The 12,431-nt window shown below is 39.6% G+C and overlaps 1 protein-coding gene and 1 long non-coding RNA gene across 3 annotated transcripts; both read right to left on the reverse strand.

Annotated features, from left to right (window-relative positions):
* Positions 1-1,218: 1,218 nt before the first annotated feature.
* Positions 1,219-5,346, reverse strand: LOC108823863 (sucrose synthase 3). Of its 2 annotated transcripts, XM_056995069.1 has the most exons (12): positions 5,206-5,346; positions 4,873-5,115; positions 4,599-4,734; positions 4,178-4,525; positions 3,567-3,902; positions 3,385-3,480; positions 3,138-3,311; positions 2,935-3,051; positions 2,677-2,843; positions 1,819-2,610; positions 1,609-1,747; positions 1,219-1,511 (listed from the first exon to the last, which is right to left on the reverse strand). In XM_056995069.1, exons 2-12 carry the CDS (start codon positions 4,968-4,970, stop codon positions 1,479-1,481), a joined length of 2,436 nt encoding a protein of 811 aa, XP_056851049.1. In that variant the 5' UTR covers positions 4,971-5,115; positions 5,206-5,346; the 3' UTR covers positions 1,219-1,478. The 2 variants fall into 2 exon arrangements, with proteins under 2 accessions (XP_056851049.1, XP_056851048.1); XM_056995068.1 differs by lacking the exon at positions 5,206-5,346 and having other exon boundaries at positions 4,873-5,163.
* Positions 5,347-5,601: 255 nt separating this feature from the next.
* LOC108835239 (uncharacterized) lies at positions 5,602-11,061 on the reverse strand. Its single transcript, XR_001946934.2, has 6 exons — positions 10,783-11,061; positions 10,512-10,621; positions 10,381-10,430; positions 10,075-10,305; positions 9,466-9,564; positions 5,602-5,656 (listed from the first exon to the last, which is right to left on the reverse strand). It is a non-coding gene; the product is annotated as an uncharacterized LOC108835239 (long non-coding RNA).
* Between the last annotated feature and the right edge of the window lie 1,370 nt (positions 11,062-12,431).

Consider the following 12,431-nt stretch of genomic DNA (forward strand, 5'->3'; position numbering starts at 1 on the left):
AAAGGTAAAAACACGATTATAAGCTCAGCAATGATTTTTTTATAGAAAAGAGACTAAGAAGGTATATATAAATTATTAGAAGTTTAAAGGAATAACAATGAATAGAAGATTGAAATTTTTTTATAGTTTATCTAACTAAGTCATCAAATACATGTAACATATAAAATGAATCATCAATTAGTATTTAGTTTATACATGAATTAATGTTTGTGGCCCTAAAAATACTTAAACTAATTGTGGCCTAAAGCCGAAGCTTCATATGCTTTATGGGAGGAACATGTCTGGTTATATCCATACTGAAAATAAAAGGTTATACAATAATTAATTTAAGTAGCAAAATGTTCTTTTCAAAAAAAAAGAGTAGCAAAATATATTTTCAAACCCATGAATAGTACATTTATTGAAAATGTAAGCAAGTATTTTTGTTTTGAAAAATATTAAACGAGAGAAAAGAATGATGATTGATGTTTATTGCATTGGGAGGATAATTTTCCACGACACGAGAAGCGAGTAATTGACCAGAGAGAGAAGTGTACTTTCTCATTGGTCAATTAAAGCTGCTTTTGTCATCTCTTCTTCTGTCAGGTTTTCTTTTCCCTTCAGTATCTATAGTACTCACGCATCAATTGTGTATCTCGATATTTATCAGTAAATTTGAAAGTTTTACTTAAAATATATTGAGGAACCCATACTGTTCTGTTTGCTTTTAAGACAGATTTATATGCACCAAACCTTTACCAAGACAGCTCTATTTAAAAATATATCCAGTCAAACCTTTACCAGGACAGATTTATATGCACCAAATCCTCTTTGGCTTATGAAAATGTTGTAATTATTATAGATTTTTGTTTTTGTTACTTCATCAATATCATAATAAGTATTGATTTTATAGTTTTGGTTTCCGCTAGAAACTACTATAATACGTGAAAAGGAATTTTTCATTTTATCAAATAATTTTGTATTGATAAACAGTTCGATCTCTCTTAGAAAAAGGATCATAAAGAATATTTTTAACTCTTTTCTTTTTAGAGTATAGGTGAATTATAGACTAATGTAACATTCTGTTTTTGTAAAAGATGTACTTTATTATGACAAAATACATGGGTGAAAACCGCTTTTGTTTTTCTAGAAAAGAAATTATAGATGATCTAGAACGTCTACAGCCTACTACAATGGTTGAAATCGATCTAGTTACACTATTTTGAAACGACATAGATGTGAAATGAAAATATTCCATAAGACTTTTTTTTTTATTGTAAGCTACAAACTTCACGTGACTTTCTAACATGTCATCAGTCAGTCACACACATGACACAACACACACAAATGTACCGTGAAGTGAACACAACAGACAAGTTGGTAATAACTCCATCCCAACAAAGTCATCGTCCTTTCTTACAAACACAAACATTTATTCTTCGTTTTATTCTTCTTTTTCACACCAACTAACCACTTCATCCAACACCAAACCGGATCAATCATTCATCGTCGCTTAAAGGAACAGTTTTCACCTGAAAAATAAAACAACAAATCATAAGTCTTTACCGAGCAAGATCATTGAGAGCTACTACGATAGAATGAATCAAAAAGGTTTTGCGAAAATGTGACCAAGTCGCGGAACTTGAGAATGTAGAACATCTCAAGGTATCTTCTAGTCTCACGACGCTCCAGCTTCGATACGTACTTCCAAAAGCCATACACACCAGCTAGTGTCATTAGCCTCTCTGAGTATATCTTCCACGTGTACCTATATATACACACCAATAATACCATATTAACGTTAATAATTAGGATCAAAAACATTCACGTCTAATATACCTTTCGTATATCCTTTGGAGACTAGCATCTGATACTTTGTTCCAATGGTTAGGATCCTCCTTACAACGCTGAAAGAACTCAGCCATAATGTTACCCGCTTGCTCAGGATGGTACGGGTCAATATGAAAACCAGACACACCATGCTCTATAATCTCCGCAGGACCACCGTGCAAAGTGGCGAAAGTAGGAAGCCCACAAGTCATTGCTTCCACGACCGTAAGCCCAAAGGCCTCGTAGAACGCAGGCTGAGCGAAAGCGCCTTTCGTATCCGCAATGTAACGGTAAAGCTCACCGTTTCTAGCACGGTTAGTCTGAGCCGTTATCCAACGGACCTGTCCTTCGAGCTCGTACGTCTTGATAAGGTTATGCATCTTCTCGATCTCCGTGATCTCTTCTCTGTCTTTGGACTTGCTGGCGTCGATGTTACCAGCTATCACGACCAGATTCACCAGCTCTCTCAGCGTCGCGTTCTTACCGTACATCTCGACTAAACCCGAGATGTTCTTCACTTTGTCTAGCCTCGCCATCGAGAAGAGTATCGGCTTCGACCTATCGCTCAATGTGCCGACGTGCTCGTCGGTTTGCTTAGGGCTATAGAGCATCTCTTCTATGGAACCGTGTAAAGCTGTGAGCCTCTTGTCTTTTTCGGTGAAAGGGAAGTATATGGTCATGTCTGCTCCTGGTGAGACTATGTTGAACTTCGGATCAAACACGTCGATGCCGTGGACTACTCTGTATAGTCCAGGGAGCGTAAAAGCTCCATGGCTTTCGTATTGACCCACCGTGTTCTTCCTGAACAAAACATCTTTAATGAGAAGTGAAAACACTTTTTTAGATAATAAAGCAGTGATCACTTACGTTCCTGCGATCTCTTGGTAAGTGCTGGTGATGATGAAGTCAGCGTTGTTCATAGCGATTAGATCAGCTGTGAACTGACAGGAGAAGTGGTACTTGTTGTCGAAGTCTTTCCAGTAAATGTCTGAGTCTGGATACTTTGTTTTCTCCAGCGCATGTGCAATAGTACACTGTTTTATTTTATGTCACAAAACAATATCATAAGAGTTCATATCTTGTGATGTTCCTTTTAGGTTAAAAACTTGAAAAAGTGATCCTTACTTGTGTAACACCCATTTTATGTGCCATTAACGATGCAACGAGGTTTCCATCGCTGTAGTTACCGATGATAAAGTCAGGTAAACCTTGTAGTTCACCGATGATCTCGCTTGCTGCGTCCTGGTTCTCTTAAAAGAGATGTATCAGTGTAACTCTTACATAAAAGCAAAAAAAAAAAAAAAAAATACTCAAGAAAGCTAATTAACCTGAGCATAGTTCTCTAGGTAAGGCCATACGTCGAATCTTGAAATCCATTTGCGAAGGATCCCTTTATCAGACCTAAAAGGAACTCTGAGAATGTGTGTATGCTCAGTTCCGCTTACTCTCTCTAACCTCTGGTTGCACGTAGTTCCTTTCGCGTCAGGTATAAGTCTTGTTACCTTGGGAAGCAAGGAAGAACGTTGTAGTCTATCTTGAGAGATATAAGCCATTAGTAAAACAATCAAAACTTACAATGAGAATCCTAGGTGTTATATCCAGTCCTTGTCTCTTTATCCTCAACAGCATTTCAGTCTCAAGGGCTCTAACTTGGTCTAGAATGTAAACAACCTGAAAAAAACATCAAAGAATCTCAAGAAACTAACCGAAGACATAGATTCAAACGGAAGGTTTAGGGAGATAGATAGATAGATTACTTGTCCACCAGTGTCAGGCAAGCCTAGGACATTAGCTTGTCCGAAATATCCATGTGGAGATAAGATGACAACGTTGAAAACCATTGGTACTCTCCCAAGAAACTTCTCCAAGGAAGAAGGATCAGGAGCTTGAAGGATATCAGAGAGTAGATACATCATTTCTAGCACTCGTCCTGCAGTATCTCCCCATCCTTTCTCGAACCCCATTCCTTGAATCGAATATTCGAATTCAGAGAATGGAGTTTCTTCTGGGAGCTTAGAGATGTGATCTTCTGCTTTCCTGAGTTGGCTTTGAAGCCTAGATATGCTTTGAATCCGATCATTCAACATCAATGGCTACACACACATATAGATAGATAATCATCATAGAATCTCATTCATAGCTAATGTTCAAAAAAGAAAATAGCTTTTGTAGAAGACAGATTATTCAGAGTCTAGGCTTTGAATTATTACTTTATTTTATATATATTTTAGTTTTTGGATTTAATTATTAAAATTATTTTGATGAATTATAAAAGTACATATAGAAAGATAAATTTGTGGATTTGAATTAACACTATTGCTTAATTTAAACTATTTAGAACAATTTAACAATGATTTAGTTAACTTACATGACCTTTGTACTTATGAACCCTTAGGAAGTCAAGCAGAGGCTCCAAGCAATCTTTGTTACGGAACATGACAGAGGACAAGTGACGGTTCAGAAACTGAACTCCATTCCCAATGGAAGAGGAGCGGGAAGGACGCGGGACGTTAGCGTTGAAAGGCTCGAAATCAAGCTCGAGACGAAAAGGGTCGCTGCTGCTAGGACCATCAACGAGTTCTTCTTTGAAACAAAGATACTCAGCGACTGTCAACTGTTCAACACTTAGCTCGTAGACGTTGACACGAACGTATTCCCAAACACCTTGTCTTGGTCTTACGGCTAAGGCCACGAACGGTGGTATAACTATGGCTTCCTATAAAGCAGACACAAAAACTAGTAATAATAATTATTTGTGAAAAGAGTGAAACTTTTTCTCAATCTCTCACCATAGCGGATTTGAGGATTTCGCCGAAAGGACCATCAGAGAGAGTCTTCTTCCTTGCATCATCGTCTCCGATGATGGATTCGAGTTGGTCGATTAAGTTGTGTGGCTGAAGAATCCCTTTTCCCTGATCCACATACCTTTCACCAAACCATTCATCAATTCAATCAAAAAGGGTCGAGTTTTCTAAGGAAAGTGAAGAAACTTTTTTCAGGGAAAACCAATAAGAATTAAGATTTTCTTTCCCGGGAAAAAAAAAGAAGAAAAGAAAACTTTACCTGGAGAGAAGAGCGACGAGCTCGTTGCGGTGAGCGGAGAGCGTGTCTTCCACGCGTTCTCTCATGCTTAGAATCCTAGTGAGCCTAGGGTTTGACATGATGATCCACAAAAAAAAGCTTCCGGCTTTGAATTGATCAAATTGGCAAAGGAAAGAGCTTTGAGTGATTCTGGAATCTAGGAGAGAGAGAGAGAGAAGAAGAAGACGTGTTTGATTGATCTGCTCTGTTTCTTTGCTACTGTTTCTGATCAAAGTGACGTGTTTATGTAAGGGAGAAAGCATGTGATTGTATGATAAATGAAATGTTATATATTTAAGTACGTGTTACTCTTACGTGTATATATATTTACAATTTTGTAGGAATAGTAAACCAGTGGAGGAGGCTCCGGCGTGTGCGAGTGTTGTTGCTCTGATTTCAAAGCGGTTTTATCGACAAGTAGAAATTGCAGAGGAGGAAGACAACTGGTGCCCTGTTTTCACGCCACGTAGTTTCTAGAGATGTTTTGCTTTTTCCTGCTTTCTTTGAAAAAAGAATATCATTGACCGATCATATTAATACTTTTCAGTGGATCGCTTCTGCGGTTTTTACATTTTGGGCTTAACTGATCCTTGTTGGGCCTATATGGTAATATGTGAAATGGGTATATATACATATGATGCATTCAAATCGAAAGTGGAAACAAATGCGTGCGTTAAGAATATTTTCTTTATGTATTCTGTGATATCGGCGTATAAAGTGGGCCACAACTTTAAATCTTCAAGCCCATTCCCAGCCAGCAAGGAACCTGCATAAAACAAAAGAAACGTTAAGTTTCTATTTCTCAAGAATGTCGGTCAAAGACAAAAGGAAAATATACAAAACTACAGAGAACAAGGAATACGTGATCTAGTATAAAAGGAGGCCATAGGTGAAGGTTACAATCATCCGATACAAAGCAAATAACAAAGGTTTAGAGAGAGACCAAGAGCATAGCAAATAAGTTCTTAGAGTTCTTAGTTTGATTATCACACTTGTGATCTCTATTATTGTTATTGTGAAACTTTCTTTGAGATATTATTAAGAAATACGTTTGATTCATTATTGTTCTAAAGCACAAGGTTGGATTCAATTCCTAACAAGTGGTATCAGAGCAATCCAGGTTTGATTGCAAGGGTGCTTTAAACATAATGACTAAGACGAGGATCGAGGTGGACCGGTTCGAAGGAACTGGAGACTTCTTGCTGTGGAAAGTTCGTATGATGGCTCACTTTGGGGTTCTAGGGCTAAAAGACATCCTAACTGATGAGACACTTCTGATGGATTCTCCAACTACCAAGGAGGAATCAGAAGGGGAGACGAAGAACGCAGAAGAAGAAACGACGGGTTCAAAGATTGATCCAGAAAAGCTCAAGAAATCGGAGAAAGCTAAAGACTTAATCGTCCTGAACGTAGGTAACCAAGTTCTACGGAAGATCAGCCATTGTGATACAGCTGCTGCGATGTGGACCGCTTTAAACACGCTGTATACGGAGACGTCTTTACCGAATCGTATCTACTTGCAACATAAATTCTACACGTTCAAGATGAACGATTCCAAGAGCATAGACGCAAACGTTGATGATTTTCTAAAGTTAGTATCAGACCTCAATAACTTGAATGTGGATGTTTCAGAAGAAGTTCAAGCTATCCTGCTACTAAACTCAATGCCTCGTATGTATGATCATCTTAAGGAAACTCTCAAATACGGCAGGGACACTCTCAAGATTAATGAAGTGACGGGAGCCGCTAGGTCTAAAGAGCGAGAGTTACTTGAAAGTGGAAAGCTTTCAAAGTCACAAGATGAAGGGTTATACGTGGAAGATAGGGGAAGATCATCAAACAAGGGAGGAAACCGGAATGGGAAAGGCAGATCGAAGAGCAGGCACGGACGATCTAAATCAAGGCCCAGATACGATAAGAACAACAAGGGGTGTTTCGTATGCGGCAAAGAAGGACATTGGAAAAGGGAATGTCCAGAAAGGAAAACACAAAAAGCTGCTAATGTAGTTGCAGAGCCTAAGCAACCACTGGTACTAACAGTTAGTACACACGACAGCAGCTCAGAATGGGTTATGGATTCTGGTTGTTCTTTCCATATAACTCCAAACAAAGACGTTCTGTTTGACCTAGAAGAATTCGAAGGAGGCAGAGTTCTGATGGCAAACAACACTCACTGCGATGTCAAAGGGATTGGCAAGATAAGGATCGTGAGACCTGACGGTTCTATTGGGATACTTACTGATGTAAGATATATGCCAACCATGAGCAGAAATCTTATTTCGTATGGAATGCTTGAGCGAGCAGGATGCAAATACGAAGGGAAGGATTTCATGATTCGTTTCTACAAAAATGGAAAAGAGATAATATCTGGAAAGTACAATGAAGGCCTGTATTATCTACAAGGGACGGTTCCTAAAGGAGAAGCGAATGTGACACGAGCAGAGGTGGACATGACGAAGATTTGGCACGCACGGCTAGGGCACATGAGTTTAAAGAACTTAAACGTGCTTGTGAAGGAAGGATATTTATCAAACAAAGAGGTAGACAAATTGGAGTTTTGTGAGACTTGTGTCCTGGGAAAGTCTCATAAACAAAGCTTCCCTGCGGCCAAACACACTTCGAAAGAGGTTTTGGAGTATATACATTCAGATCTATGGGGTGCACCGTCTACTCCAGAAAGCCTAGGAGGGTGCAAGTATTTTATAAGCTTCATAGATGATTATTCTCGGAAGGTTTGGATTTATTTTCTAAAATCCAAAGATGAGGCGTTCAGCAAGTTTGAAGAATGGAAGGAAGCTGTAGAGACTCGGATCGGGAAGAAGATCAAATGTCTTAGAACGGATAACGGGTTAGAGTTTTGCAATAAACAGTTTGACAAACTCTGCAAAGACTCAGGCATCAAAAGACACACGACTTGTCCGTATACGCCACAACAGAACGATGTTTCTGAAAGGATGAACAGGACAATCATGGAAAAGGTAAGATGTATGCTCGCAGAATCAGGATTGGGTCAAGACTTCTGGGCTGAAGCAGCATCAACGGCAGTTTATATCATAAACCGATCTCCGAGCTCAGCCATAAACTACCAGCTTCCAGAAGAGATATGGACGGGAAAGAAACCCGAGTTGAACCATCTAAGGCGGTTTGGTTGCTCGGCGTATGTCCACACCATTCAAGAGAAAACGAGTCCAAGAGCTTTAAAAGGGGTTTTTGTGGGATACCCGTTTGGAGTTAAAGGATACCGTGTTTGGTTATCCGAGGAAGGCAAATGCGTCACTAGTAGAAACGTTGTGTTTAATGAGGAGGAGATGTACAAACACACGTTGCTTCACCACAAGGATACTAGTAAAGAAGTTGCGGATTCTGGAAAAGAAGGGAAAAAGAAAAGGACCATGAAAGTTACTTTCAAAGATCCTCTAATCGAAGGACCTAGTACCGTCGACGTAGAGGGGTCACCTGTTCAAGGTGGAGTTTCTGAAACTGAAGAATCAGAAAATTCAGAAGAAGCAAGTTCTGAAGAGGAAAATGAAAACTCAGAAGGAGAACCTGATCTCGAAGGATATATGCTTGCACGGGACAGAGTACGAAGACAAATCAGACCTCCTTCAAGGTTTGAGGATACTGATTTTGCGGCTTATGCTTTAGCCGCATCTGAAGAGATTGAAATCGACGAGCCTAAGTCGTTTAAAGAAGCTATGATGAGCAAGAAAAGCAAGTTTTGGAAGAATGCTGCTAATGATGAGATGGACTCTCATCAAAAGGCTGGCACTTGGATATTGATTGAAAGACCCGAGAATGCAAAAGTTGTAGGCAGTAAGTGGATCTTCAAGCTGAAGCCTGGAATACCTGGAGTCGAAGATCCGAGGTATAAAGGAAGAGTGGTGGCACAGGGTTATTCTCAAAAGGAGGGAATCGACTACAATGAAGTGTTTTCACCTGTCGTGAAGCATGTGTCGATTAGATTGATGTTATCTCTTGTGGTCAATAGGGATTATGAGCTTGAGCAGATGGACGTCAAAACAGCTTTTCTTCATGGAGATTTGGAAGAGAGAATCTTAATGAATCAACCAGAAGGATTCATAAAGAAAGGAGATGAAAATAAAGTCTGTTTACTGAAGAAGTCACTGTATGGTTTGAAACAATCACCAAGGCAATGGAACCGCAAGTTTGATTGCTTCATGAAGAGCCAACGGTTTGTGAGAAGCAGAGAAGACCCATGTGTTTACATAAGAAACGTGAACACAGAACAAGCCGTGTACTTACTTCTGTACGTTGACGATATGCTTATAGCTTCTGGAGATAAAGAAGAAATCAGGGATGTGAAAGAGAGCTTAAGCAAGGAGTTTGAGATGAAAGATTTAGGCAAAGCTTCAAGAATACTAGGAATGGACATTACTAGAGACCGAGAGAAGGGAATCTTAACGTTGTCTCAAGAGAACTATTTGGAAAAGGTTCTAAATAGGTTCGGTATGTCTGAAGCAAAAGCTGTAAATACTCCTACCACATCTCAGTTCAAACTAAAGAGCCTTACTAAAGACGAGATGGAAGAAGAAAGAAGGTACATGGAAGACATACCGTATGCAAGCGCGGTAGGAAGTCTTATGTACGCAATGGTCGGATCGAGACCTGATTTAGGTTTTGCAGTTGGACTCATAAGCCGCTTCATGTCTGAACCTGGAAGAGAACATTGGTCAGCCGTAAAGTGGGTTTTGAGATATTTAAAAGGTGCTACAAGAAGATGTCTAACGTTCACTAAGCATTCAAAGTTTAGCATTGAAGGTTTTTGTGACTCTGATTACGCTACTGATCGTGACAGACGAAGGTCTGTAACTGGATACGTGTTTCAAGTATGGGGAAATACAGTTAGCTGGAAATCGAGTTTACAAGAAGTGGTAGCTCTTTCGACGACTGAAGCAGAGTACATGGCTCTTACCGCAGCCGCGAAAGAAGCTTTATGGTTGAGAAAAATATGTGTAGAGTTGGGTTTTGAACAAGAAAGTGTTAAGATACACTGTGATTCTCAAAGCGCTATAGCCCTAGCAAAGAATCATGTTCATCACGAAAGAACTAAACACATAGACAACAAGTATCACTTCATCAGAGACGTTGTAGAAGAAGGTAAGGTTCACCTATCTAAGATCCATACTAGTAAGAATCCAGCAGATTTTCTAACTAAAGCCTTACCCGGGCCTAAGTTTGATCTCTGCTGTGATCTTCTTTCCATCAACGAGTAAAACCGAAGAACGTCGCAGGTAGCTCCATTATCGAAGATGTCTCGCAAAAGAAAGAAATAATGAGTTAATAACTCCGGATTATTTCTTAAACGATAATGGGAAGGCTTAGGAGAAGCAACAAGGTTACCTGCAGGGACGTTTTGAAGGCGAGGCACAGGGTACTTAGCTCGAGGTGGAGAAGCTAAGGGAAATCAAACAGAGTTAGTAAAGGATGATATAAGTCGATGAAGGAAAAGTAGACTTCGGGAAAGTATACCTAAGAGAGAACGTCTTAAACGGCAGTGAAAGCTGAAGGGAGACGAGTATCTATATTGGCAAAAGAGGACACATATCACTGGACAAGATAAACATGTCTTAAACAGCTTAAAGTAAAGAAAGAGACTTTACAGAGAAGCTGAAGGGAGATGGGTTTATTGATAGAACGGAGGAAGCTCGGGAGAGTCGCCGGTAACGTTCCAAGGAGGATACGTGATGTGTTCTGATCACTGAAGTTCTAGCTGTGACATTAAAGAGGAGATTAATACAGGAAACTCAAAGAATCTAATTGGAGAGGCACTCCAAAAAGGATTAAACAACTATCACCACCAAGAAGAAATTCGAGATTAAAAATCATCAAGGAAAAAGAAATCGCGAGCTTTTTCGGGATGAAGAATCTCACCGGAAAGGATAGTTCTGAGGCGGTGTTCAGTCGGTCGGAGTTTACTGAAAATCGAGTTGCAGATTTGGGGGAAATCGATTCACTGACAAGGAATCAAATCGAGAGATAGTGGAGAGGTTGTAGCTGCGTACGAGCTACGCGGACTCGTCGGAGGCACGGCGGGATCCAGGAGAAGTCACCGGTGTGATCCCATCATCGTCTCGAGGTTTGTTGGTGAAAATCATTTTTCAGTGCTGAGAAGAAATTTTTTTTCTTTTGGTCTCCGTCGATGGAAACGAAGAGGAAGACAAGGAAGAATTAAAATTGGGCCAGGTGGAGTTTATAAAGTGGGCCACAACTTTAAATCTTCAAGCCCATTCCCAGCCAGCAAGGAACCTGCATAAAACAAAAGAAACGTTAAGTTTCTATTTCTCAAGAATGTCGGTCAAAGACAAAAGGAAAATATACAAAACTACAGAGAACAAGGAATACGTGATCTAGTATAAAAGGAGGCCATAGGTGAAGGTTACAATCATCCGATACAAAGCAAATAACAAAGGTTTAGAGAGAGACCAAGAGCATAGCAAATAAGTTCTTAGAGTTCTTAGTTTGATTATCACACTTGTGATCTCTATTATTGTTATTGTGAAACTTTCTTTGAGATATTATTAAGAAATACGTTTGATTCATTATTGTTCTAAAGCACAAGGTTGGATTCAATTCCTAACACGGCGGCTGGTAGGTCTCGCGAAAAACACATCCAGTGTTACAGAATGTATTAGTTACAACATCGAACATGAGTGTAAAATGTTTCAGACTAATGTTGGATGAGTGTAAAATGTTTCAGACTAATGTTGGAGATACTTGAATCTCTTGTTATCGGATTCGGTAAATTGTATGGACCAAAACCCAAATCATCTTTTTTTCTGATAATCATAGTGTATAGTGTGATCCAGGCCAAACGAGTAATCATGACAAGGCCCGCATAATCTACATTTTCTTACCATTTAAGGCGTTTTGAATGGCGGGCTCGAACCAAAACGATACTTATAGCTATTGAACCCTTTACCACAAGAGCTGGAGGCTCCTATTAATCTTTTATATATAATTGTGATATTCTAAAAAGAGGTTCAAAGAAATGTTGTAGCTGAGGAGATGTGTCGTGTACATCTCCCGGACTTTTTGTTTCTCCTAGAGACTAAAAACTCTAGTGATCACGTGTTAAAGTTTCGGAGTTCTTTGGGTTATGATCATGCTTATTTGGTGGATCCAGTGGGACTTAGTGGAGGGCTAGCTTTGTTTTGGAAGAAGAAATATGAAGTTAAGATTGTATCGGCTTCAGCAAGACTTATCGATACAGAAGTGAAGCTGGAAGATTTGGTTTTTTATATGTCTTTTATATATGGAGATCTAGTTCGACAACGTCGAGCAGTGGTTTGGAACGATCTTAAAGACATAGCATTACACAGAGACGGGGGATGGTTCCTTGTTGGTGATTTCAACGAGCTCATGAATAACTCTGAAAAAGCGGGAGGACCGCCAAGGCAGGAGAGTTCTTTCTTTGACTTCAGAGCGATGGCTCGGGACTGCAGGCTGAAAGAAATACCAAGTTCTGGTAACCGTCTATCATGGGGAGGTGTGAGAGAAGTTGTAGAAAATGGGCTCAAAGA

Source organism: Raphanus sativus, chromosome 9 (genome assembly GCF_000801105.2).
Source record: "Raphanus sativus cultivar WK10039 chromosome 9, ASM80110v3, whole genome shotgun sequence".
Lineage (NCBI taxonomy): Eukaryota > Viridiplantae > Streptophyta > Magnoliopsida > Brassicales > Brassicaceae > Raphanus > Raphanus sativus.

Coding starts and splice junctions, on each gene's coding strand:
- LOC108823863 (XM_056995068.1), bottom strand. CDS start 5,153: ATGCTTTCTCCCTTACATAAACACGTCACTTTGATCAGAAACAGTAGC. Junction 3,903..4,177: donor TTCATAAGTACAAAGGTCAT/GTAAGTTAACTA, acceptor ATGTGTGTGTAG/CCATTGATGTTGAATGATCG. Junction 2,611..2,676: donor TACCAAGAGATCGCAGGAAC/GTAAGTGATCAC, acceptor TGTTTTGTTCAG/GAAGAACACGGTGGGTCAAT.